Here is a 26,846-nt window from a genome sequence, read left to right on the forward strand (position 1 = left end):
GCGCCAAAAGGAGTCTTAGGTGGCTGAGTCACGTGCAGACACTGTCGCCTGGGTTTAGACCGGTGTGAGCCGCCAGGCAGGCGGTTTCCGAAGGGAACGATTCACTGGGGTCTGGCTGGTCGGCCTCCCACACCTCCTACCCCTTCCGAACCCCGGATCCGGGCTGCCGCCCTGGGTGGGTTTGGCAATTGTCCTGCTTGAGGTGGTTCAGGCCGCCCACAAGGAGTACAGCCCGGCAATCAGGAGCCGGGACTGCCGGCTGGGCTGGCCTGGAAGGAGAGGGACGGGCCGGAACTGCAACCGCAGTGGTGAGGAGCGCGGAGGGGGCGGCAGGTGCAGGAGCGGAGAGGCGGGGCGGAGCTGGGCAGAGTCCTTGACTCTCAGGCGTCCCGGAGTGACCTTCCCCCACCCAGCTAGGGCCTAGGAGGTGGGGACCTGGAGCGGAGGGAGGCCAGGAGCGCACGGGTGCGAGCAAGCAGGCGGGAGGAAGGATCGGGACCAGCCCAGCCGGGGTCCCCGAGCGTCTGCCGGGCGCCAGGCGACGCAGGTGTAACGCATCTCACTTCGGAAAGGGCGGGTTGGTGCCCAGCCAGGAACTAGAAGGGGGCTGCGCGGGGCTGCCCGAGCACCACTCGCAGTCCCCTCCGCCCCTCGCCGTGGCCCCGCTCTCCAGCCCGCCCCTCACGCCGCCGCCGCGGCTCCTTTGTGCCGGCCCCGCGCCCGCCCCTTCGGGTCCTAGGCCCCGCCCCCTCCGCGCCGGCGATTGGCCTGCCGGGCCGCTAGTGGGCGGGGCGCCGGCCCGCCACGGCGCGGTATATAGTAAAGGTAGGGCGTGAGCCCGCAGCCAATTTCTCGGCTCGTGGCGGGCACCTGGGTCCTTGGTCCGCAGTCCGTTTGTCCGTCCTTCCCTCTGACTTTCTCCTGCCCCCTGCCCGTCTCTGCAGAGGTCACAGGAGGCGGGGGCCGAGCACGCGTCCCCGGCGGCAGCGGCAGTGGCAGCTGCGGGTTCGCGGAGCCCCCGAACCCCCAAGGGCAAGAGGAGCGCGTGGCAGACCAAAGAGAGCCCGTGAGCGGCCGTGCGCCCACCAATAGGTGCGGGGCTCGGAGCCGCCCAGCCTGCGCGGTCCCTCCCTCCTCCCTCAGCCCCCGCCGCCGCCGCCGCCTCCCCCTCCTCCCGCTCCTGACTCTGCTTCTCCACCGCGCGTCTGGCACTCTGAGAGCCGCAGCGGCAGCGGCGGGTGCAGCCTGCGGAGAGCCAGGCCGGGGACGCCGACCGGCAGCCGGAGAGGACGCGAGGGCGCACGCCGCAGTCCCCCACCCTCAGTCCCCGCGGCGGCTGCTGACCCGCCACTATGGCCCGCGGAAAAGCCAAGGAGGAGGGCAGCTGGAAGAAATTCATCTGGAACTCGGAGAAGAAGGAGTTTTTGGGCAGAACCGGTGGCAGTTGGTGTAAGTACGGGGCCCGCAGCTCTCGCCCCCGGCGCCTTGTCTCTCTGGATAGGCGCATCCCCTGCGCAGGCTCTGCGGACCGCGCGGCTCGCTGCGCGCTGCCGAGGGCGGCGGGGCATCGGCTGCTGAGCGCTGCTGGGATCGCGCCGGTCTGGGCTTGTCATCCTCTGAGGAATGCGGAGACCCCGGATAGGCGCGGGCTGGGGGCGGGAGCACGCCGGGCATAGGGTTATGTATATTTTAGCGGTTTTAGTGATTTGCAGTCTATCTGAGCGTCGCTTGAGCCCTTCCGTCCTGGGGATGGTCAGGCTCTGGGAGACTACATTATGTCTGTCCCGATAGTCATGTCCCAAGTCCTAAAAAATGAGATTTGAGGCCATGAGAGAACCACACGAGGGTAATCGGATCGAATGCAGGCGAGGTTGTGTATTACGGCACCATTCTTCGAGTCTAAATGTGTACCTCAAAAGGAGGAGGCGGCAGAGGGGTGGGTGGCAGAATCCATCCACACTGCAGCATTTCGTAGCGATGCCCAGAGTTCCCCCGGTGACCTCCCCTGGAGTCGTCATAGCCCAGAAATGGCCCAGGAAGCTCCATGGCAGGACTCCGTTTCTGAGCCTTGGCCCCGAATCATGGCAAAGTCTAGCTGTTTTCAGTGTCTAGAGAGAGACTGCAGAATCAGTAGCTTGGGTTGATTAGGGTGAAGGGTTGGTGTAAGAAACAAATGGCACAAAGGCAGAAGCAGGTCATTTTATGAGATTTTGGGACAGCTGTTGCTTGGCTGGGTAGACTTTTTTTCCCCCTATTGAAAATTAGATTCCTTACTTGTCTTCCACCTCTACACGTGAAGGGTGACATTTTTTTTAAAGGTCATTTTGAAGGGCGGAGTTGTAGGCAAATCTATAGAGTCGTGATTGCGGGAGAGAGAGAGGGGGAACTCCCCCCTCCTGCATCACTGCCCCCTCCTCCTTCCCTAATATCATCATCACCATCATCATCATCGACACCACTAGCACCACTAGCACCACCACTGCAGCCACTAAGGGAGCCCTGGTAGGTGCTGATGCGGTGTTCCTGATTGGGAGGATCTGTGAGCATCGGCATGAGAATGAGTCAGGGAAATAGTGCTTGGCTGACATTTTGAAATGGAAGCTTGGCTGGAATATGTGATTTTTGTCAGGAAAAAAAAAATGCAGCCTTGTAGTGGGTTTCTCTTGATTGAAAAGTAAAGGGTTAATAATGCATCACTCTTCAAGGTTAGTCAAGGTGAAACCTCATCACAGCCCTGTGCTTCCCAGCATAGGTATTCCTAAGCCATGTTAAATCTAGGTCTTTAAAGAGATGGTTTTTAGCTTATATTTTATATATTTTTTTATCTTGGGAAGACTCCGTTCTTCAATGGGATTATTGCCATAGTTTCTCATGCATTAAAGATAACTCTCTGTGTTTCCTTAATGTGGAAGGGAAAACCTGAAGAACCTTCGGTGTGGAGGGTGAACAGCTCCCTGCCATCTCCTAGCTACTCCTGGTAACTTGAGTGAGGCCTGGGGGGTGCACTGCGGAATGGGCCCCTTTCTCCCGGATTCACTGGAGGTTTCTGCCCTGGTGATCTGACTGACCCCAGCCTCAATGTCATGTCGTTGACTCCAGGCATATTGTAATATTTGCCCTCTAGTATTTTTCCTCCTCATAAAATATATTTCTTTCCTCATTCCAATTCCAAAATAGTATTTGCTTTAGAGGGCAAGGCAGTATGGAACAACTTGTTCTGTAAGCTGGTGTTTAATAAGGCAGCACCTCCAAATGATAGAGAAGGAGAGAGAATATCCATGTCTTGATACCACATACACCAGGGTGTCAATACACTGATTAATGAATGCAGACACCAGGACTGGGGCTCCTGTCTCATCTTTCCTTCCATTTCCCAGGGTGCAGGTGCTGGGCTAAAAACCCAGGTTTTATTTTGCGCTAATACGCCTGCTCCTTTCTGGCAAAGTAAGAAATGACAGAAGCTCTCGTAAGCGGAGAAAGTGGCAGTGGTGTCTGTCTCCTGTGGAGAAAGGCCACCTTGCCAGCACTGGGCCCAACACGGATGCCCTTGGGACCAGGGCAGGTTGCCCTTGGTTCAGTTCTGCCTGTAGGTAGATTTTCACCAAGATGGACGCAGGAGCCTCGCCTGTCACCTGCTGGAGAAAGCGCATCATGCAGGTCACTCAGTGCCTTCCAGCTTTTCATGAAGTTAATGCAGGCGCCCATAGGTTTTGATGTTTACCGCTGGGCTCAGGTGCCATTTTCCCTTTTGCCTGTGACCCTTTGAAGGGTGCTCTTTTTTTCCCTAACTGGAAAAGCTCTATGGTACTTGTATTTTTTTTTTTTTAAAGGAGGAGACATTGCTTAAAAGGAAAAAAAAAAAAAAAAAAGAAAATCTCTAAAGCTTACCCTCTGTGCCACCCCAGCCTGTTGGCACAGTATGTCCCGCTTTTCTTCCCGAGACTGCTGTGGGGGCCCCACCACACCTGCACAACCGACTCCAACCAAATGACCTCATCACACTCGCTGGGGAGATTGTGCTAAGTACCATAGCAGAGCAAAGGAGAAAAATCCTTCCCTTTCCTTTGGGTATAGTGTCAGGCAGATTGGAAAGGCTGTGTCTTCTCAGATGTAATCAGTGTGCTTACAAAATGACTTGTTTGTCCATAATTATGTTTGTGTTTTAAATTGTGGCCTCGATCATGGCCCTTCTCATGTTGTTAGAATCAGCTATCTGGAGTCCGCAGAATGAGTATAAAAATGCTTCCGTGCTAGAGGGGCCAGCTGCGGTTAGGCCAGGGGCGCCAAGATGAGGTGGGGGCGACAACAAAAAAAAGGATCCAGCAGTTCTCTCTCTGACTGTGTTATACCAACTCTTGCACCTCTTAGGAGCGTTCACTGGAAAATTTTTCCAGATCTCTTGACGTCACAGCCTTGCCATTTGCCTACTGCTGCCTGGATACAGAATGCAGCACTTAACCCTTGCCCTGCGGGGAGGCACTGATTGTGTCGGGCAGCTGGGGTTCTGGATTAGACCATCTTTTCATTTTTCTTCATCTTGGCTTGTGTCTTTGCCCTTTCCCTTGTTCTTTTTTTTTGGATAGAGGAGAGAAAGAGAAAGGATTATAATTAAGCATTTTGATGTGGTTTTATATGTGTTTTGCCTGTTTTAACAACTCCCGAGTGTGATTTCCCCCAACCACTTATTTGCTGATAGAAAAGTTGAGCTTTTAAATGTGTGGAGAGGGCAATCTGGCTGATTCCAGCCACAGTGCACCCACTCCCTCCCAACATCCCTCCCAGGGCGCGCAAGTGCGCACGTACACACACACACACACACACACATTTCTTTTCAATAATACTTTTGTTCTGTTGCTTGTCCCCAAGGCCCCAGCATTTAATGCAAGAGATCTGAACATTTTCAGAAGTAACCTAAGGCTCCTTTGTGCAGTCATGTTTCAGAAGACTTGATAACCTGACGGCTCTCTGTTCCCCCTGCTGCATTCACATGGAGTTGTTTGGCTGGCATCGGCTGCCGGGCGATGCCTAGTACAGCCTGTTACTATGCGGCTAATCGGGGAGGTAATCCCTGTAAACCAGTAACTGATAGCCTCATTCCAGTCTATGGGCTTCGCAGTTTATTTTCTTGGTTTTTTTGGCTTTTGCTGCTATTCCAGCCTCCATTCTGTCATCCTGATAATATGGGGAAAAGACAATGAAGTTTATCAAGTCAGTCCTTATTCTGGGTCCAGTCAGAGATGGAATGAAAACTTGCTGGCCATTTTTACTATAGCAATTCCTTCTCCCTCGGCCTCCTTGTTTGATTTTTGATTCCCCCTGAAAGAAGAGACAATGTGCTTGGTCAGGAAAATGTCACTGGGTTTCTCAGCATTCATTGCTGTGTCTCAGCATAAAAACTCACAGGCATTTGAGCGTTAGAAGCAGCAGACCCTGGATTGTGGCATTGAAATGTCAAGGGATAAGTCAGCAGAGAAAACACACGTCTCGAAGGGAGTATGATGTCATATTTGAAAGGCATTGCATAAGCACGAAACACAGCCCCAGATTTTATTGGTGATCTTCATGACTCTTTTTTTAATGTAGGGAATAAAGTTATTTCCTATAAAGAATCTTATTTCTGGCTGGATAGTCCTCCTACCCTTAACCACCCCTTCAACAGACACACTAGAACGGAGGGCTCTCTGCCCAACCCTCTGTTTTTACCCCGCAGTGTGGGAGTGAGGTTCAGTGTCTTGATCGGTGTTGGAAAAGGAAGCTCTGAAGACCCAGGGTGGAGGGGAAGCCAGGAAGAAAGGCCATTCATCTCAGAAAGGCTGTTCATCTCTGTGACGGTTAGCCTTGCATCCTGAGCATGTGACTGCATCATAGCCTTTTTGTTTGTCTGTTTTCCTTGCAGTTAAGATCCTTCTCTTCTACGTAATATTTTATGGCTGCCTCGCTGGCATCTTCATCGGAACCATCCAAGTGATGCTGCTCACCATCAGTGAATTTAAGCCCACGTATCAGGACCGAGTGGCCCCACCAGGTAAAATGAACGTGAATTAGTTCGGTTCTTCCATAGCTAAGAGGGGTGTCACTTTTTCAATTGCAAAAACATTCTTCTGAAAATTGCCTGTCATGTGGTCTTCAGCCCAGCCTAGAAAGGAAAACTAGGAACTTCGTTCTGTTGCAGGCAGATCTCCTTCCCGCATTGCAGGCAAAGCTCCCGGGGGTTGCAGACATCATCTTTTCACAGCTCTGCGGGGAGGGGGAAGAGCCCTGGTCCTCCACCCAGGCTGCCACCAGCTCTGTGACTCCCAACCAGGGAGGGCCGCCTTCTTTCATCTCTAACACCCCATGGGTGGATCAGTGGGATCATTTGGGGGCCTTTCCAGCTCTCACACACATCTTCCACTTTCTCGGAGGGACTATGACTCAGATACACCCTTTAAAAAACCACGTTGGCTCCTGTTTTTAAAGGTTGACTTATTTTTAGGGATGATGAGACGCTCTGAAGTGGCCACCTACTCCCAGGGAGAGGAGAGGTGACTTCAGGGGTCCATTCTCCCACCTGCTGTCAGCGGGCAACTTGACTTTGAACAAAGGCACTCTCTGTTTTCACTACTTAATATTTATACCTGTTTGTTGAACAGGCTTATTTACTGGCTTCCTGGGCCCACTTTACAGGTCAATTAACTGCCTCCTCTATCTCTGAAAATGGGGGGCAACAAAGAGGGCATCCTAGACAGATGCAAAGTGCCCTGAGGTGATTTGTGTGCAGTCACTGTTGAGTGACGGGCACCATGGGCGTGCCTGTCCACGCTGGTCCCTAAACCCCAGGAAGGGCCACTGCCATCATGCCTGAAGCTGACAGGACAGGACAGGACAGCAGAGCCACCTCAGCATGATTGTTCCGTTGGTGATTGTACTGCCCTGCTCTTCTAAAAGTCATTGTCAGGAGGACCTCGAGAGAGGAGATGTTGCATAACTTCTGGGTTCTCACATTATCAGTGACCTTGGGGCTGCCGCCGGGGGTGGCAATGACACGTCCCCCTCTCCACTTTCCCTGGGCAACAGTTTAGTAGCAGCTGTACTGAGGTGACAATCTCGAGGCTGTCTTCATGGTCCTGAGCGGCCTTGATCGAGTGTGGCGGCTGGTCACAGACTTGTTGTGTTCACCTCCTCCTCCTTGGGTACAAGAAAGACTCTCAAAAGAAATTCTCCTGAATCTGGGGGTGGAAAACTCTGGTCTTTAGCCCCAAGTTCAATAGTCCTCTGCTATAAGAAAAACCCTAAATATTTCTAGGTAAATTTAGGTCTAGGGGATTTTGGAAGTGAAAAAAAAGAAAACATGTAAGTATAGAAAATGATTGAAACCTGCTTAATAATCCACAGTTTCCAGCAGCTATTTCCCAAAAGAGCCGGGGTCGGGGGAGTCTGTAGAAAGGTTGAAGCAGGAATTCTGGTGTGCACAGAGAAACGTAGGATCTTAAATAAACATGTTGGACACTGGCGTTTGTGACAGTAAGCATGGTGTGTCTTTTCACATTCACTCCTGCTAGGATTTTTACAGTAGTATTAGTAGTCGTAATTTAAATATGTGTGGAACATTTTTTTTTTTTGGCCACTTAAAAGCTATTTTTCAATCATGATAACATTTTCTAGTATTTCTTTTACTCAAAGTCAAAGGTAACCCCAAAGTCAAGCATTTTCTTTCATTTCTCAGATTTAAAAAATGGTTCTTGAGTCTATAAACTTTGGGGAGTCAGTTAAAATTAAAAATTTTCTTCATGTTATTTGCAGAAAGGGAAATTTCACTTTCAGAAAGAAATAGCCAAGACAACAAGGTCCTACTGTATAACCCAGGGAACAATAGTATCTTGTGGTAACCTGTAATGAAACAGACCAGTTACCTATAATGAAACAGACCAGGCAAAGGAATATATGTATGTACATGTATGAGTGAACTATTATGCTGTACACCAGAAATTGACACAACATTGTAAACTGATTACGCTTCAATTGAAAAAAAAAATTCAAACAAAACAAAACAAAAGAAGTAGCCAAAGTGCTGGACTTTTAAAGGAAGGACTTGCAAATGACCTTGCCTATAAAATCTCCTGTCTGAGTTGCTCAGTCCTTCCAACACCGTCTCTCCCTGCCCCCCAGCCTCCCCTTCCTTCCAGCCCCTTCCTAAAAGACACATTCTTAGTACCTATATTTAGTGTCCTCACAGCAGTTGGACTGACCTAACCAACCGTCACTTCTCCAGAGGAATGCTGGTGGCTCATCTTAGAAATATGCATTCCTGTCCTTTGGTCTGAGTCACAGGAAAAGTGCTTCCTTCCACAGTCCTCCATCTTCCCTGTCCTGTGCCCAGGGTTCTTTGTCATTTCTCCGTCTCTCCTTTTCCTCGTCTCCTCCCCGATCACCTTGCCAGGAGAGTTGAGGCCAAGTTCCCTTTTGCCCTCGCCTTTCCCAGGGACCTGACATTCATCTGAAAATGATAGTGGCCTCTGAGCAGGAACGCCAGGTCAGCAGAGCACTTGCTGCCAAGAAAGGCAGCCCGTGGACCCTCCCTGAGTGCTCTCAGGGACCTGAACCGGCCCCTCCTCCTGGTGTCTTTCAGAGCAGATCTCAAGAATTTGTATTTTTAGGGGAAGGGTGTAACTCAGTGGTAGAGTGCGTGCTTATCAGACATGAGGTCCTGGGTTTAATCCCCAGTACCTCTATTAAAAATAAATAAAGAAACCTAATTACAACCCCCCCTCCAAAAAAAAGCAAACAAAAAAATAAATGAACTTCAATTTCCACAAACCAAATGAGTGTATGGAAGAATACCCTGGCAATTTTTGGCTTCAGCTTAATATCTCTAAACCTCTATTTTCGTGGCAGTTAGAGAGGGAAACTGTACATTTAAGTCAGATGATCCTAGTGAATGTGAAAGAGCTGGTCCGTCATTTAAAGGTGTAAAGACATATCAGTGCTGTCATTAACTGAACTTGAGTCACGAACCCAGGTTCTGACTGACTGGGTTTTGACCACCCTTTTCACACTGGATCAGGTCTCTTCTAAATAACACATGTGAATGGGGCCAAATTAAGGAGTGGCAATTGTGCAGGACATTTGGGTCTATATGTCTGTGACACTGGGTAAGCAGCTGGGCCAACCACAGGAGCCTCAGAAAAAGGACGAAATCATCGAACAAGTAAAATGTGAGGACAGATGGACAACAGGTAGAGTTCCTGGCCCTGAGCAGTGCTGGCCATCAGTGCACATGGCATTCCTTACAGTCCTGCTGCCGTGGGATGTTGGAACATATCTGCCTCCTCAGCCTGGAAGGCCAGGACTACTGAGATAGTATGTGGAAACATATTAAATTGCTATTTTTGTGGACCAAAAATGGTTGTTTCTTGGCAGTTTCACGTGGCCTAACCTAAGTATGAAAGCAGCCCCTGAGGTTCTAGGCCATGACACACAGTTCCCAAAAATGTTGACCGGAGATGCACAAGCAGGGGGTGTTGAGTTGGACACGGTCCCACCATTACACACAGTACTTAACCTCACTAAGCCTCAGTGTTCCCATCTATAAAATGGGAGTAATACTCTGTGAGGATTAAATGAGGTAATAAATACATGTAAAGTGAATAGTGCTTAATAATAGCAAACCTAGTGACACTAGGGAAGGTTATTAACTGCCACCTCTATTTTTATAGCCCTGCCCTTTCACTAGAAGCAGTAGTTTGGAGTTTTTTTTGTTTTGTTTTTTTCCCTTTTTGGATACTGAGTTCAGTATTTCAGGCTGTGAGCTTTGGCTGATACACCAGGGATGCCTTGTACACTTACATTATCATGAAGGTAATAGAATCTTAGCTTTCCATGAAAAGCGTTTAGAAGTTGGATTAGGAAACATGTTTAAGAAAAATGTTTAAGTGCATTTAAGTGACCTTGTGTTGGTTCTGTAATCTCTCCTTTTAAAATGCCCACATTTGTTGGCTCAGCCCCTGCCCAGCGTTCGTCCCTGGGGGACCCTTTTAGGAAGGTCCTCAGCGGCGGTCACGGGCGTCTCTTTTTACCCTGCTCCTGGTGGTGGATCTGGAGAAGGCAGGAGGCACACGGGCGTGCACGCTCCCACACACACTCACACTCACCGGCCCCGGTGTGACCCTGCACTTCTCTCTGCGTGTCCTATGTTTAACAGAAAAGTCTCCTCTTCCATCTGTGCTGCCCCATCTGACCTCACACCCACGGAGCCACGGTGGGATGAGATGAAGGTCATTGGTGTCAATCAGGGGTCCAGGGGAGAGTCCCAGCTGCCCTGCTCCTGGTAAACAGGTGTACGTGTACACTCTTGCGCTTCCTCCTCTTCGGGTCGTGGGCGGGTTTTTTGCTTTGCTTTGAAGTAAAGATGGCTCAGTGCAGGAAGAATTCATTTTAAAAGGGTCCTATATCCAGTGAGATGGTAACCAGCATTGAGAGGAGGGAGAAGAGGGTGGGCGAAGACCAGCAGACCACACTGGCGCCCCCAGGAGACTCCATTTCATCTTGATTCCAAGAGAGAAGTCTCTTATCTTAAAACCCATTAAGGTACAAGGTGTTGGAATTTAAGTCTCAGTGTGATTAAATACAATTCCTGAGAAGTCATTACATCAATCTCAGAATTGCTTCTTTTTTTTTTTTAACAGAGATACATAGGTGATAATTTATTTTTTAAGACTTCATTGTTTAGAACAGGTACAGGTTTACAACAAAACTGAGAGTGGTCCATAGATTTCCCATAGACCCTCCGCTCCTGCTCCCACCAGCCTCCCCTGTTATCAGTGTCACTCACCAGAGGGGGACAGTTTTTACCAAGAATGAACCTGTGTATTACTGACTCCTCATAACCACCCAGAGTCCACAGTTTACCTTAGGAGTCACTCTTTTTTTTTTTTTTTTCAGTTGAATTATCATCAGTGTACAATGCCGTGTTAAATTCTGGTGTACAGCCTAGTGATTCTGTTATACGTATGTGTATTCCTTTTCATATTTATAGGCTTTGATAAGAATTGCTTTTTTTTTTATACTACATCACTCATATTAGTCTCTTTTATTTACATTTCGGAGATGGAATTGTACACATTTGGCTTCCTTACACTTTGGAGGAATTGTAACCTTGAAGTGCCAGTAAGGTGTCTCTCTGCTATTTTGTTAGATTCCATTGATCTGTGAGCTGACACAGTAAATGTGCAGTGCCACCCAGGCCCACCTGCTGCTCGTCCCTGTCCATCTCTCCTCCCTCCCTCAGCTGCGTCCTGCCAACCTACTCCCAGAATTTGAGGCAGCAAATAAGCTGGCCTTGATGGCCTTAGGACTTCCAGAAGGTACTGCCCAGCCTCATGGTTCAGTAAAGGGCTGAGGGCGGCAAACTCCAAATTCCTTTCCCCAGTGGACCTCACTGTTTGGCTTCCACAACTCACCTACCCAGGCTGCTCTTTCTCCGTCTCTAAAGACAAGGGTACAACCAGTAAGTCAGCTTGGGTGTGCAGGAAGCCTACTGATATCTGAGAAATGTCATGTGCTCATTTTAGATGAGTGAGCAGAGCAGAGACCCTGCTAAATAGGACCAGGTAACAAATTTCATGGAGGGATGGTGGGAAAAATGACTAATGAATCTCTGAAGCTTCATGGAGAGCTTTTCTGCCTGCTCACTTGAGGGAAGGGCTTCGCTGTGGAAGATGTTTGTGGGAAGAGCGCCAGCCTCCCAGCGTCCATTTCTGCCTCCATTTCTGTGGGAAAACACGATGGGGTTGGACTTGATGTCTGTGCTTGTTCAGTGCACTCAGTCTAGGAATCTCAGGACCTGAGGGCTGCCTGACACAGACAAGGCTAGAGAGAAGTTGGGCAGGTGGAGGGGACCAGGGAGGGATCACCTAGTGGCTTCCAACCAGACATCTCTTTTCCCACATACTCACATGAATAGCATCATCTGATACCACAGAGAATATGATCTCTTATTTTAGGATATTGGTCACTTGGCAGATTTTTTACCTAAAGTCAAATACACTGTGTCTGCTTGTTCTTCAGTTTGACCTTGAACTGAAAAGCATAATTGATGCCTTTTTTTTTTTAATGGAGATATTAGGGATGGAACCCAGGACCTTGTGTGTAGTAAGCATGGGCTCTACTGCTGAGCCATACCCAATCCTTTATGTCAAATAGTAGGATTCGACTGTTTTTCCCATTGTAAAAATGGTTATCTTTTATTTTATTGGGGACAAGCACAATCATGTGCAAAGATATGTCCCTATGAAATTCTTTGCACTTCTAAAATAGAGCCCCTGAACCAAGTAATTCTCTCTCTGTGCACCTGAAGGGAAAAAAGTCTGATGATAAAGGGTAATTCTACAGATGGAGAAGGGCCTTCAACCAGGGCGCGTAGCATTTAGCTTAGACAGGAGGGAAGATTTCTGCCCGCCGAGGGTTGTTGAACATCTAGGCAGGCTTGCTCTAGAGAATTTCCGCTGGCTCATCTTTCCGAGGCTTTTCAAAGGAAGCAGCTCCTCAGGGGGGTTGGGGAGACTGTAGATGTGACCCTGCCCAGAGGCAGGGAGGGTGGCTTCAGCAGCGGATCCCAGGTCCCCTGAGGCAGAGGTGAGGCACAGATTTCCAGAAAGCACAGCACACCTTTTTTCCTGTGCCCTCCCTGCCATTTGTTAGGTAAACTGATACTGGCCCTGCAGAGGTAAAATAAAAACTGGAAACAACAACCAAAACTCATAGATATCTTAGTGGCACTTAAAAGGGGAAACTTTGTGTGTGTAGGGATGTGTACATATATGTATGTGTCTAAATGTACATAGAGACAAATAGGTGGAGAAATCACAAACTTGCTACATTATAAACCTAATTGAAAACAAAATACTTCCTTCCTAGTGAAGAGCCTTTCTTTTTCCCTTCTCTTTCTCTTGTCACTGCCCCTGTCTGCCCTAAGCACCTACTAAAGCCAGAGATTGTTTTCCTTATTTGTTTCTCAAGAGATAGGGAACCAAGCAGAGGCCAGTGTAATTCTAAAAAGCAAGTGCAAAACCAAAAGGATTTAAAATAAAAAAATTTTTTTAACTTCAAATCTTATGTAAAGTTGACAGACTCATTAAAAACCAGTAGTAAAATTTCACATATCTAAATTCTGATTTCAACCCTTTCAGGTGGCTTTATTAAATAATAATCAATATGTAATTTAAGGTAAATGGTCAGAGCTGGGCAGAGCTCAGTGTGGTTAGTGTCAGCTCAAGTTCGGAAGACTTTGGAGAGGCAAAAGGTTAGATCTGTTTCCTGGAATATAATTTGAAACCACAAGCCAGTGATTGGGTGTTCTGCTATCTTTGGCCTCTGGGAGTTACCACTGCAAACAAAGCTCATCCTTGTCCAGGGCTCCAACGTACAACCCGAAGGAGTGGGCAGTATGTGGAGAGGGCAGCTGAAAGCATTTGATCCAGTGTGAACACCAAGGTGAGATTTGTATCGTCCTTGGAGAGAGTCAGAGCTGAGGAATTTGTCTGTGGACTCAAGATAATAAAGAAGTTGCCAAATCCAATCCTATTCCTTTCTATCCCTTCTTTCCATTAGTCTGATAATGTAAAGTAAAGGGTTTAAAGGATTTAGATATCAGGTCAAGGGTCCTCATTGCCTCTTGTAAGGCTCTAATTGCTTAAGAGAAATCACTTTGGAGAAGAGGAATTTTCCTAATGGTTTAGAGAAGATCTCATCAGAGGATGCTCCTAATTAATTAAGATTATCCAGAACAGAACAGTCCAGGGCACTGATCTCTGAAATCTTTCAGGAAGAGAAATTCTCAGGCCTGCAGGCAGGCTCCAGATGAAGGAGAGAGGAGGCAGACGTAGTGGGTGAGGGAGTGCGGGACCTTCCAGAGATGTGGGGAAGGAGAACGAAAGTGTGTACCAGGGAGGCTGGCTACATGTGATGCAGGGCTGGGGGCAGGAGGAGGGGAGGCGCTCTGGATGTTTGTGCATGTACCTGTGTGCTCCGTAGGGGAGGGTTTAGAGAGAGGAGCTGAATGCATGACCTCAACCCAAACCATTTATGCTTTTCTGGAAGCAACCTTTAGATGAGAAGTTGAGTATCTTAAAAGGACAGTCTCTGAGCCTTATATTAGTTACACCTTCCAGGACCCTTCAGAGAGACTCCAGAGGGAAACTTTAGCCTAGGGAAGAGAGAGAGAGACAGATGTGGCTGAGCCTCCTGGGTTGAGCTGTGACACCTGGGTTCCCTCCTCCAAGACTGTGTATCACTTAAAATGGAAAGGACGGGACACACACTTTGGCCCAAGGTCTAACCCAGCTGGGCAACTCACAGGAGGCATAAGACCCAATGCTTAACTGTCCATTCAGCTCTTCGCATGCTCAGTTTCACCAGTTCCTAATGCTTCTCAGTACAGAACACAGGCAAGATTCTCCAAGCGTGTTCGCTCTCCATTTCACTCACATGGTAACATACAGACTCAGCAGGGCTTAGATCATGAGCCGTACTTCCGGAAGGCCGTTGGGCTGGGCATTGGTGGACACAAGACCAGTTGTCTATAACTCTTTTCTGGGCCAGTGGTGCCACTGTGCGTGTAATAACAAACAATACGTATATTTCCATTAATCAGATCTTAGATGATCAAAACAGGTGCTAAAGAGAATCACTGGTGCAAGCCTCTGGGTAAGCATGAATTTAGTTTTGACCGTAGCTCTTAGGCTCCTGAGGAATTCACTCACTAGCAGTACCTTTTGTTAGTAAAGAGCCCCGAGCACTGAGTGAGAGGAGCTAATGCTTTGGGGTTTCACACATGTCACCCGGTCTCTTTAATAGTGGCGACCCTGCACTTGGCATTGGGAGGGAATGAAAAGCACTCTGCAGAATCCCTCTCTTCCTCTTTTCACTCTCCTTTTTTTCTGGGAACTCTGAGATATACATCACTCATTCTCACACGCACATCCAGGAGGTGGAACCCTGAGCAGCCACTGGAAGAGAGGATGCAGAAGCAGCCAGAAAGTGAGAGGCAGACGGGCTGAAGCCAGGCCCGAGGGGACATCGGCCTGTGTGACCCTCACCTTGCAGTCTAGGTCCTATCATGTCTTCTCTCGATAGGGTTGCTTTCCTCTTTTTAACGTGCTGGGTGAGATCCTCCGAACCTCACACCAGGCTCACTGACGTTTGGTTAGTGTGTTGCTTTTTGCCATGTCACCTGCTCTGCAGATGGATCATGACTGACAAGACTGTTAACTTGTCACGCTGATGTCCCCGTGGTCAGCTGGCCAATTCTTCCCCCACCTTCTGCCTTCCTGAAGATGAGGCGAGACCCCTCCTTGGTTTCTGACTTCGTCTTCCCCCTTCATCTGTCCACCACTCTCCTGCCTTCTCTTTTCCAAGCCTGGAAGCCCTTAGATCTTCCCTTAGTCCATTTCTGTGCCCCCCGCCAGTACCCCAGCACCCAGAGTACCTGAAATAGGTTCCGAGCAGACCTCCTGCCTGACAAATACAAAGGCATTTGCCTGAGTTCTCTGGCTGCCCCACGTGCTTGCTCTCCCAGCGGCCACTGTTCCTGGAGGCTCCTTTCTCTCCCGACTCCAGGATTATTCTAGGAGAACATCCCATCGTGCTGGGTTCTGTCACACCTCCTGCTGTGGGCCTGCCTCTGTACTTAGCCCAGGGCCAGACAAGTCACCTTGACTTAAAAGTCCTGTTTACAACTCAGACCAGGGCAAAGACCCCCACCACCCCAGGCATTCTGCATTTCAGTGGGGGGGGGAGCCCCCTTGACCATTCTACTTCAAGCACGAAATCCCAGTGGACACGTCTCACCTCTGTTTATTTTGCTTTATTTATGTTTGCGTGTGTCTGTCATCTTTATTATGCGGCCTCTTTGTACCATAAGTGGTCACAATGCCGATTTTCTGACTTAGTATTTTTCAGGGTCTATTTAAAGTGCATAAGTCATACAATTTTGTGTGGCTGCGAGCATCTTAAAGGAATGTTTTAATTGCAGTAACCTTTGTTTCTCTTTAACTGAAGATTTTTTTTTTCAGCCACTTCCCCTTTGACTCATTTGCATCTCTGGTGACAGCATTTCCACCTGAATTTCTCTGATTCTGCGTCATCCTTTTTCTTAATGTCACTTGTAGAGTAGTTTGTCTTGGTCCCCCTGTGCCCGGCTCCAGACCCTTGCGTTCCTCATCTTCATCTCCTTGCTTTCCATCCCTCTAGGGAACTGCAGGCATGGAAGAACGTGCCCATTCAGCCTGCTGAGCTGGGCTCCCCTCATTATTTCACTGCTTTTGAAGCTTAAAGCCATCCTTAATGATGAGAAAGAGTAATGGCCATTTAGCCCCGCCCCTGCTGAAGCCTGTTCTCAAGCCTCACAAAGGGTGTTGCCAAAGTGTGACTACCTTCGAGTCATCACTTCCACTTTAACGAGGTCACTGACTTCAGACCTGCATGGCGATTGCCAGGCTCGGGTTCTAATTCTCTAAAGCAGCAGTTCTCCAACCATGGGTGCTTAAGGATCTTTTCAGGCCTGTGAAGCAGATTCTCAAGTCCCACCCTTAGAGATGGTGATTGGGCAGGTCTGAGTGGAGCCCGGGAGGCTGCATGTGTATTTTACTTTGTTTATGTTTGCACGTATCTATCATCTTTATTATGTGTTTAACAAGCCCCAAGGTGAGAGTGATGTAGGTACCCTGAAGGTATCTTCTGTGCCCAAGTCAAAGAGGGCGGGTCTGGGAGTGGGGGTTCTGATAGGGTTGCCAGATTAGCAAACAAAAATACAGGATGCCCAGTTAAATTTGAACTTCAGATACACCGTGAATAATTTTTTTATGTATTTATGTCCCAGATACTACACGGTAACCAAAATTATTCATGGTATATCTGGAATTCAGATTTAACCAAGCGTCTTGCATTTTATTTGGCAGCCCTAGAATAGAATGCCATGTGATTGACTCTCCACCCATCGCCCCGGGGTAGTGCTTGCTGTTCGAGTATCTGTTTAGGAAGTCTTGTGAATGGCAGAGGCTTTTGGAAGTTAAAAGATCTAAAAAGTTAGTTAAATCCAAGGTACATATATTTTGAATTTTACCCTGGCTGGCACGTGACTTGCTCAGAATAACCATTTCATTTCGGAATGGAAAGCAGGAGTGGTAACTGCACCTAAATTCTGTATTCCTCCAGTTTAGGTCCAGAGATCCAAACGAAGGTCTCTACTGAGGAGTCTTGAGCCTGAGAGTGTGTAGTGGTTGTAAGTTAAGTGATTAAAGGAGTATGGAAGAGGACCTCTGTGTTCAGTCAGGGAAGGGCGGGCCACCTGCACGAGATGCTGGCTAACAACGCACTGTTTTTGGACTTGGGCACAAGGGAGGGCTAGTATGGTAACAGGCTTTGGAGTACAGCATGCTGGGGTTGGCATTCTGGCTCCACTGCTTCCTCTGTGACCTTGGGCCAGGTGCTTAACCTTTCTGTGCAAGAAGTGTTTTCATTCATAAAACAGAGATAATGCTGATCATGAAATGTTGCTGGGGAAATTGCATGCTATTATGATATTAAGACAGAGTCACGGGCACATAGGTACTTAACCTCAGTGCCAGAGAAGGGATGTCATAAGAGCAATAAGCACTTAACCCATTCTTTTTAGCCAGCTGCCGATTAGCAAAATCTGTTTTCTACGTGGAGAATCTGCTTTTGAGGTGTCTTGGTTGACTGCCTTCCCACTAATGATTTTTTTGTGTTTTTCTCACTTTCTTCCTGGTCTAGGATTAACGCAGATTCCTCAGATCCAAAAGACTGAAATTGCCTTTCGTCCTAATGATCCCAAGAGCTATGAGGCATACGTGCTGAACATAGTTAGGTTCCTGGAGAAGTACAAAGATTCAGCCCAGAAGGATGATATGATTTTTGAAGACTGTGGCAGTAAGTAGACATACTTTGGGTGTCTGTGGTTAATTCTTATTTCCTGTCTTTATTTGTTATTTAATGATTGAAAGTTGCTCCTGGAATAATTAAAAGATTGAACTCTGGCCATATTAAGAGGATACTTCTGTTGTGAAGCAGGAAGACTTTATGGGTTAGGCTTGGATACAATGAAACAAACAATGTAGCCTCAAGTATTACTGTTATCTGCATTTGAAAGGTGTCTTATTTTTTGAAGACTTCCGTGTTACCAAACAAAAGTTCCCGTGTACAGTGACACACAGTGAGGCTGAACAAACTGGAAGTCAGAGTTTGGAGCAGAGAAAGAAAGGTTTATTGCTGGGCCAAGCAAGGAGAATGGGTGGCTCATGCTGGGAAAAAACCCCAGTGATTTTTGGGGAAACATTTTTATATGCAGAATTTGGGTTGAGGGCTACTGGGTGTGTGGCTTTCTTCTGATTGGCTGGTGGTGAGGTATCAGGGTGGTGTTCCAGGAATTTTGTGCTCAATCTGAAGTCACCATCCTCCACCTGGGTGGGAGCCTTCGTTCCTGCAGAAGAACTCAAAGATCTGGTTATCTGTATTCTTTGAGGAGGAACCAGGACCCTGAACCACGCTGCACAATTGTTTCTTGATTGCTCCTCCCTTGTGGAGGGTTTCTGGTCAGGGTATGTTTTAGAGACCTGGCTGGGATGGATAATGAACTATGTCTTAGGCAGCTGAGCATTTGGGTAAGGAAATGACCCATGAATGTGAAAAACGGCTCTTAATTGCATGAAGCCGTTGACAGGAGCACACATCCTCCCTCTTGCTACCTGGAGACTGAACTTCCCAGCCTTGTCAGACCTACCAAAACAAGACTGCTTGCTCCAAGTTACTGCGTGATAACAGTTGTTCTGATTCAGTTTAACTCCAGCTCTTAAAATGGCAGCCTGTTGTGTAATGTAGGGTGAATTGCCATTTTAAGTCATTTTGAAAAGATCTAATAATTTAAAAGAAACGTTTTCACTAAATGTTTCTCATTAGAATTTACGTGAGTTTTTCATCTTACTTTGTAGCAATTAAAAGGCGCATATGACAGGTAATTAGGGTGAATTCACTTCTCAGGAGATGGACTGAAGTGAGGCACTTTACCATTTGAAGGGAAAATCATTAACTTGTGAACTTAAAAAATGTATAATTTATGGTATTTGCATCAATTTCCTGCAGGATGCTTTGTTTTAACTTTGAATCTATTTTCATTTATCTTTTCTCTGGCTTTGAAATCAAAGTAGCAATAAAATTACTCAGCTTGAACAAATGCTTCTAAAACTCAGTGTTGAAAGGCAAAAACTGAAATAAAAATTTTTTCTGAAACCTTGAATGGTGGTTGAATAGAAAAAAAAAAATTCTTCTTCCCATTTTACTGTTGAACATGTTCATTAGGGGCATAGCTCCAAGAAATCCTGACCGAGAAACTTCCAGTTCTGAAAATTATTGGCACTCCTTTTAATCTGTGTTCTAATTATAACGTCCCTGTTATTGAGCTGCGCTGTGTTGACCTGTGTAAATGATGCCACTCATGAAGCAAGATCCAATTTCCTTTCAGTCTTCTAAATAGCCGAGTCATCCGTTATTTAAAGGAAGGGAAGTACTGGCTTGTCAGGCACTAGGAAGCTTTGGTGTGGGGTCATGTACTAGCTTTTGGTAGAATCCTTTTTTAATGTCAGTGAAGAGATGAGAGATGACTTGCTGGAAATCCTTCTCCCCCGCCCCCTTTTTTTAAATGTAGGTACTGGGGATTGAAGCCAGGACCTCGTTCATGCTAAGCATGCACTCTACCCACCCCCGGAAATATTTCTTTTAAGCTTTTTTTCTTTCCTTTTCTTTTCTTTTTGGAGGAGGGAGGAGGTAATTAGGTTTATTTATTTATTTTTAGAGGAGGCACTGGGGATTGAACCTGGGACCTCATGCATGCTAAGCAGGCACTCTACCACTGTGCTGTATCCTCCCCCAAGGCCGGATATCTTCTCTTACTTCAGATGATACATTAAGGGCAGAGTTAGCCCTGACTTAGAGTAGGTCATCATGACAAGGAAGAAGGGGTGCTTCTCAGTGGTGCTCGGGGACGTGTGGGTACGAGGTGAAAATGGCGTTTGCCTTTTCAGGTGTGCCCAGCGAGCTCAAAGAGCGAGGAGAATTTAACAACGAGCGAGGAGAGCGCAAAGTCTGCAGGTTCAAGCTTGAGTGGTTGGGCAATTGCTCTGGACTAAATGATGAAACTTATGGCTACAAAGACGGCAAACCATGCGTCATCATAAAGCTCAACCGAGTTCTGGGCTTCAAACCTAAGGCAAGTCCCCTTGCAGAGCCTGGCATGTGGATGAGCCGTTCACGGTTGGATGTAGCACTTCATTGGTATGAGAAGAGACTGTAAGGGACTTTGAAAGGATACTCAGTGACAGTGTTGAAGCCGATCAGTAGAGTAACACTGCAGACTTCTGCAGCCACCTTGAAATTCTTAGAGTCAGGTTATTAATCTCATCTCCTTAAGTTAGAGAAATTCTAAGTGACAAAGCCAAATTCTGAAGTTCTGTGACCCTGTTCTTCATACTTCTTTAACATTATTCTACAATGTAAAGTTTTTAAAAGTAAAAATAGAAAAGAGGTATCTTTAAATTTAAAAGCTACCTGCATGTACAGTCATATTCTAGTTTTGGTACGCTTAGAACCAGAGTACTAAAAAAAAAATTCTCTGGTAGTCTGAAAAAACGGTGCTTTTTTTCCTGAATGAAGTTTTCATTGTCAGATTAAAAGTCGCATACGGTCTAGGCAGAACTTTGATAACCATGCTGTTGGCTTTTGCTATTATTGCAACTTATAATGGGCAAATATTACTTGAAATCACCAAAAAATGGCAAATTGCCTTTGCTCAGCATTTGGTGAGATGATAGTAACTCTTTAAAGGAAGGAGACGTGTATTGGTGTTATCTCTGCTTTTATAAAACCACTTATTTCATTCTCTCCCCCAGATCATGAATAAATAATGCCGTCCTCTCCCCTTAAGCATGGATTCTTCCAGAAGGTTTCCGCTAATTGCTCATGTGAGCATTGCCATTAAGAGTGTAGCTTATAGTTCTGATAGGAATTGAGTGCAGGATACACAGTTAAAATGAACGAACTTCCTTCATTTCTGGAATTTGACTCTTTTGTTCGTTAATTTTTGATTATATGCAATCAGTTTATTTCCACAATGCTTGTCACCTGTAAATAATATTTTCAAGAGAAAAATCAGTGTAGAGATGAAAAGTTTTATTAGCGTTAACTGAAGGATGTGTTAGAACTCCTTTACTGCCACCAGAGGCAAAGATGGATGAGTGGGTGGATGGATGCTTGCCTGGCTGTCTTGATGGATCTCCTACAGAAATGAATGCACCTCTCAACAGAATTTTAATCTTCTTTCCACTTAGGCTAGGACATAATGGAAGAAAAATGGTGAAACCATTATGTCACACTTAAGAGTTGATATTCATACGGCTAGGAAACTCTTCATCAAGATAAACCAGCTATAAACCAGCAAAAGGAATTGGTGTGGTGTCTCCAAGGGAAGGCTAAGCCTGATCCTTGTTCTCTGAACCCCTCACTTTTCATTATTCCTTTTCATAGACATTGAGTAATTTTTGTCCGCCACAGAGGCAGTCCATCTAGTCTATTGTGACTCACTTTTCTTTCTATATCTATAAAGATACTCTGTTAAAGTAATGAATTCAGCTATTCTTTCTTCTCAATCCTTTTTTCTTTGAACTCCCCTTGGTTATCCATTGCTATATTCTGATTTGCCACCCTACCCCAAATCCCCAACTCTTTTGTTGTCAGAATTATTTTTGTCACAGATGGTGGTACCCCAGCATCTCCCTTGATGTGCCCATTTCCTCACCCTCTGAAGACAGATTCTGGCAACTCCTTTATCAATAAGCATTTTCTCTTCATATTTTTAAAGATAAATCTATTGCTGGCAGAAAGCTTCAAGAGAGTCAAATCTAGATAATCATTTTCTTATATTCCAAAACAAGAGTACCACCAAAAATATTAGTTCCTTACTGGTACAGAGAATTGCCCATTCTATCTGACCTCGATTAGACTATGCGCATGTTACGTCTCATGTCAGGACTCACATGCTATGCTGGAGTGAGTAAGTCAGGGGCTGTCTTCCAGGAGTAGGTGTCCATCACACTTTTCTTTGAGGTGGATTTGAACTAGGGATGTAGGAAGGCAGGTTCTGGGTATTTCACTACAGCAGTAATTTTCAAAGTTTACTCTGGGTCCCTTTAATGGACTCACCCCTTCACAAGACCCCTTCCTTTAGGGCCAGGCCACTTTTATCTGTTTTACATACTGGTCTTTCCTAACAAAACTGGAACTTAAATGGCAGTGCCTCCACTGGAGATTTAAAAAAAAAAAAAAAAAAAGAGTGAAAGAAAAGCTTACTTGAGGGAGAAGGATGGCATTATTTATTCATGGCTCAGGAGGAAAACCCAAATTTTATAAAAACAGAAATGTCAACCAACTTTTCCATCTAATTATTATAATCTTAGCAAAGGAGGAGCATTATTTCTGAGTTGGCTCTTGTTTTTCAGTGTCCTTGAATGAGGCTTGTAATGAGTCACCACTGGAAGCTCCTTTTAGTGCTAGGCTGCATCACTGCTCAAGCGTAGTGGTCGTGAAACGTGGACACTTGTTTTTATTTCAAGAAAATCAGAACATGCCCTTTCGTGGATTGGTCAGGGGACTCGTGCGTTCTGCTGTCCTCAAGTGTCTTACGATTTCAGTTGACTTCCTGTGACCAGTGTGTGCTTGCTGGTGCTATAAGCTAGTTTTATTTTTTTCAGAATTTACAAACTTACTGACCAACGTGGGTTTTATTTTTAGCCTCCCAAGAATGAATCCTTGGACACGTACCCAGTGATGAAGTACAGCCCGTATGTTCTGCCTGTTCAGTGCACTGGCAGGGTAAGGAGACCTTGAGAGGGCGGGTGGGGCAGGAGAGGAGGGGAGGATGAATGAGTTTAAGTCAGAGGTAAGATTTCAATGTGGGAAATAAGAAAACACTGCTTCCAGGAATCAGTCGGTTGAGTTGTAGCTCTACTGGGTACAGGAAGATGTGACAAGAATAAGACCATTTGTTGATTTTTCCACTGGAAAAATCTGGAACTAGCTGCATTTAATCATTTGGTATATGGGTTTCTAGGACTGAAGGGTGAACTGCCCCACACAAGTGCTTCTCTGGCCCACATGGTGTGTAAAAAATTCAAAGCCAACATTTTTTTTTTTAATTGACAATTTCCCATTAAAAATTGTGGTTTTGGCTTTTCTTTAAGAAAAAAAAAACGCTGAAAGATTACAGTAACCATCAGCCTACGTATGTTCCCTTTAAATCTAAAAACAGGTACCTGATGGTTTAGGGAGAGCAAAATAAAAAAAGGGGAATCCCGAAATAGTCCTCTTTTCTCTGGGCACCAGGAAAGGAAATGGACACAAGGAAATAAAAAGGCAAAATAGTTCAATGTTTGGAGATAGTGTCATTGAAAATATCACCCACCAGGCCGAAACGGAAGAGTTTCTGATTTTCAGTGGTGGGCCTATTTCTAGGAGGCTGTGTTGGCTTGAGGAAATGCTTAGTTGGCCTTTGCTACTGTTTCCCATTTGTATGATGAGAAGAGCCTCCTTTAATGATCGTTTCTCAAGGCGGCTGTGGATTAGAGGCGTATGCATCATTTCCTCTCGTGTTGGATGCAGAACGCTCGTCCCTCGGTGGTGAATGTGCACCTCCTTCCGAGCAGGATGTGAGCCAGGCCTGTCAGGGTGGCCCGTGTCCTCCAGCAGTGGTGTGCACACTCCGCTGTGGGGCTGCGAGTCGTATTTGTATGGGAACCCCAATAGGGAGCCAGGATGTGAGCCGCTAAAATCTCAAATCCTCTCTGGTTTCCAGCGAGACGAAGATAAGGAGAAGATCGGAACCGTGGAGTATTTCGGACTGGGCGGCTACCCCGGCTTTCCCCTGCAGTATTACCCCTACTACGGGAAGCTCCTGCAGCCCAGGTACCTGCAGCCCCTGCTGGCCGTGCAGTTCACAAACCTCACCATGGACACGGAAGTCCGCATAGAGTGTAAGGCGTACGGGGAGAACATTGGGTACAGTGAGAAGGACCGTTTCCAGGGACGCTTTGATGTAAAAATTGAAGTTAAGAGCTGATCACAAGCACAGATCTTTCCCACTAGCCATTGAAAAAAAGTTTAAAAAAAGATAACAAAAACAAAAACCTACTAGTCTTGAACAAACTGTCATACGTATGGGACCTACACTTAATCTATATGCTTTACACTAGCTTTCTGCATTTAATAGGTTAGAATGTAAATTTAAAGTGTAGCAATAGCAACAAAATATTTATTCTACTGTAAATGACAAAAAGAAAAATAAAAATTGAGCCTTGGGACGTGCCCATTTTTACTGTAAATTATGATTCCATGACTGACTTGTAGTGAGCAGTGTTTCCGGCCCCTAAGTATTGCTGCCGTGTGTGTTTTATTTAGTGTACAGCACGACAGGTGCGCACTCTGGTCATTTTTCAAGCCATGTTTTATCGTATCTTTTTTCTACTTTATGTGAGCAAGGTTTGCTGTCCAAGGTGTAAATATTCAATGGGAATAAAACTGGCATGGTACTTTTTTTTTTTTCTCCTTCTTTTTGGGTTTGGCTCTTTCAAAGATAATGGCCCATCAAATGAGCATTTTAAACACACTCCATAGTCTTTTCCTGTGGTGTTAGGTCTTTATTTTTATTTTTATTTTTTCCTGGGTCTGGGCTGGGGGGGTGGGGTGGGGAAGGGTGGGCTGTCATGGGGGAACTGCCCTTTAAATTTTAAGTGACACTACAGAAAAACACGAAAAAGGCGATGGGTTGTGTTGTGCTTTGTACTGAATGCTGTCTTGACGTCTCTTCCCCGTCCTCCAGTACGTCCTGAAGCTGTGTCTGAGATCTGGCACGCCCGTCACTGCCTAGTGATAGGGTGAACTTACTCGCTTTGTACATTTTCTTTCACTTTCCTTTTACTTTTTTCTTTTTCCTTTCTCTGGAGGCATCACATGCTGGTGCTGTGTCTTTATGAATGTTTTAACCATTTTCATGGTGGAAGAATTTTATATTTATGCAGTTGTACAATTTTATTTTTTTCTGCAAGAAAAAGTGTAATGTATGAAATAAAAACCAAAGTCACTTGTTTGAAAATAAATCTTTATTTTGGACTTTATAAAAAGCAATGCAGTACCCCATAGACCGGTGTTAAATGTCGTCTACAGTGCAAAAACCCGTGTTCTAACATCTGTCATAATTGCCAGGAGTACAGTGCTCTTGTTGGTCTTGTATTCAGTCAGGTTAAAACAATGGACAATAAAAGAATGAACACTCCTCATGTGCGTGATTCACTCTCGTCTAAACGCCCCAACCTGTGACTTCCTTAATTTCTGTACTGCTAGTTATCCAAGATCTTGAAGAAATACTGAACCTGGAAGACACACATGGGGTTGCATTAGTTCATGTGGGAGCTCGGCCTCTTCCACCCAACCGAGGCCAAGCGCTCGTCAGGACCTCGGACACGGGACACCAGGGTGCACAGCCCTCCCCAAAGAGACAGGCTCATCAGAGACAGAGACGCCTTCGCTGAAGTTTTAAAGGTCAAGTTTAGAAATATTTTGCCGTGACACTCAGTTTAGAAAACATCAAATTTTGGTTCCTGCTAGTGCTTCACTCTAGATAAGGCTATTAAAAAAAAACCAAATCAAAGTTGTTAGTAGTTCAGTTACCAAAAACCCTCCTATGAGGTTAGGTTTGAGGTTCAGTAAATTAAGAAGGTTTATACCTTGCTTTTTGGTTCCTCGTTTGGGCCCAAGTCCTTATTTAGCCATATATTCAAAAACCAGCCTTCGTGTGAAAGACAAAACTGAGCTTTCTGAAAAATGTTCTCCAGGTATAACTGAGCTGAAGATTTAGTATCACTTAACCAGCAGAAATACCCAAACTAAAATCATGGCATCGACTTGGGGAAAATGGAAACCTTTCACACACAGCCTGGGCAGCCACAGCTCACGCCAGTCCTTCCCGCCTTCAGGCTGGTCCTGAGACATCCCTTTGCTATGAAGCTGAAATGCCTCTTCCGGGAGATGGACCCGGAGGCCCACGGCCATTTCTAATTTGGCACAGCTTGTTCAGAAGTAGCAGTAACAGCTATTTACTGCCACCTTAGGGCCCCACATTTATTATCCACTGATCTGCTTCTCTTATTTTTTCTTTAAGAATATTACCTGAGGCTCTGCTATGTCTACAGCAGCAAACCGTGTGGTGGCACGTTAATCCTAGAGGAACAATGACTCCATTTAACAAAAAATAGCAAAGGCAATGGTGGAAAATGGCACAACTGCCTCGCTGCAAAGTTTGCAGGAGCCTTCCTTAACAACTGGGGAAATAGACCCAAATCCATAAACAAACAACATACCCACACAAAGCTAGGTTTCTCAGGTAACCCCCACGTGTACAGATAGAAGGTATCATTCCTATAACAGACGTTAGTCTTGCTGAAGCATCAACACGTTTTGCAGGAGTGTACGTGGGTCTTAAACGCATGATGTTTTTGAGCAAGAAGGAGGGAATGGCTTCAGGTCTGAGGAAAGGGGGAGCATTTATTCAAATTGGAGGGTAGTTTGTATTTTGGGGACTGTTCTCAGACCACAACCTTGATCAGACATACTTAACCCATTGCTTTTGTACAAATTTGGTACCTTCTGTTCTAAGCCATGGTGTGTATGTGTGTGTGTGTGTGCGCGCGCACATGTGTGTGTGCACCTGTGTGTGTATGTGTGTGCTCTCTGCCTATTCCTTCAGGACTTTG

General features: G+C 46.1%; 2 protein-coding genes across 4 annotated transcripts in view; one reads left to right on the forward strand and one right to left on the reverse strand.

Annotated features, from left to right (window-relative positions):
- Window positions 1–835: 835 nt before the first annotated feature.
- On the forward strand, window positions 836–25,369 carry ATP1B1 (ATPase Na+/K+ transporting subunit beta 1). Its single transcript, XM_031435823.2, has 6 exons — window positions 836–1,449; window positions 5,897–6,025; window positions 17,770–17,925; window positions 20,073–20,257; window positions 22,834–22,914; window positions 23,894–25,369. Exons 1-6 carry the CDS (start codon window positions 1,353–1,355, stop codon window positions 24,155–24,157), a joined length of 912 nt encoding a protein of 303 aa, XP_031291683.1. The 5' UTR covers window positions 836–1,352; the 3' UTR covers window positions 24,158–25,369.
- NME7 (NME/NM23 family member 7) overlaps window positions 25,179–26,846 on the reverse strand; it is a 171,904-nt gene continuing 170,236 nt past the window's right edge. For all 3 annotated transcript variants that reach the window (XM_010984472.3, XM_010984471.3, XM_010984474.3), the window contains one exon: window positions 25,179–25,466. In XM_010984472.3, the coding sequence (XP_010982774.1) occupies window positions 25,434–25,466 (33 nt within the window). In that variant the 3' untranslated portion in view covers window positions 25,179–25,433. The remainder of the gene's footprint in view (window positions 25,467–26,846) is intronic.

The sequence above is a fragment of the Camelus dromedarius genome, chromosome 23 (genome assembly GCF_036321535.1).
Source record: "Camelus dromedarius isolate mCamDro1 chromosome 23, mCamDro1.pat, whole genome shotgun sequence".
NCBI lineage: Eukaryota > Metazoa > Chordata > Mammalia > Artiodactyla > Camelidae > Camelus > Camelus dromedarius.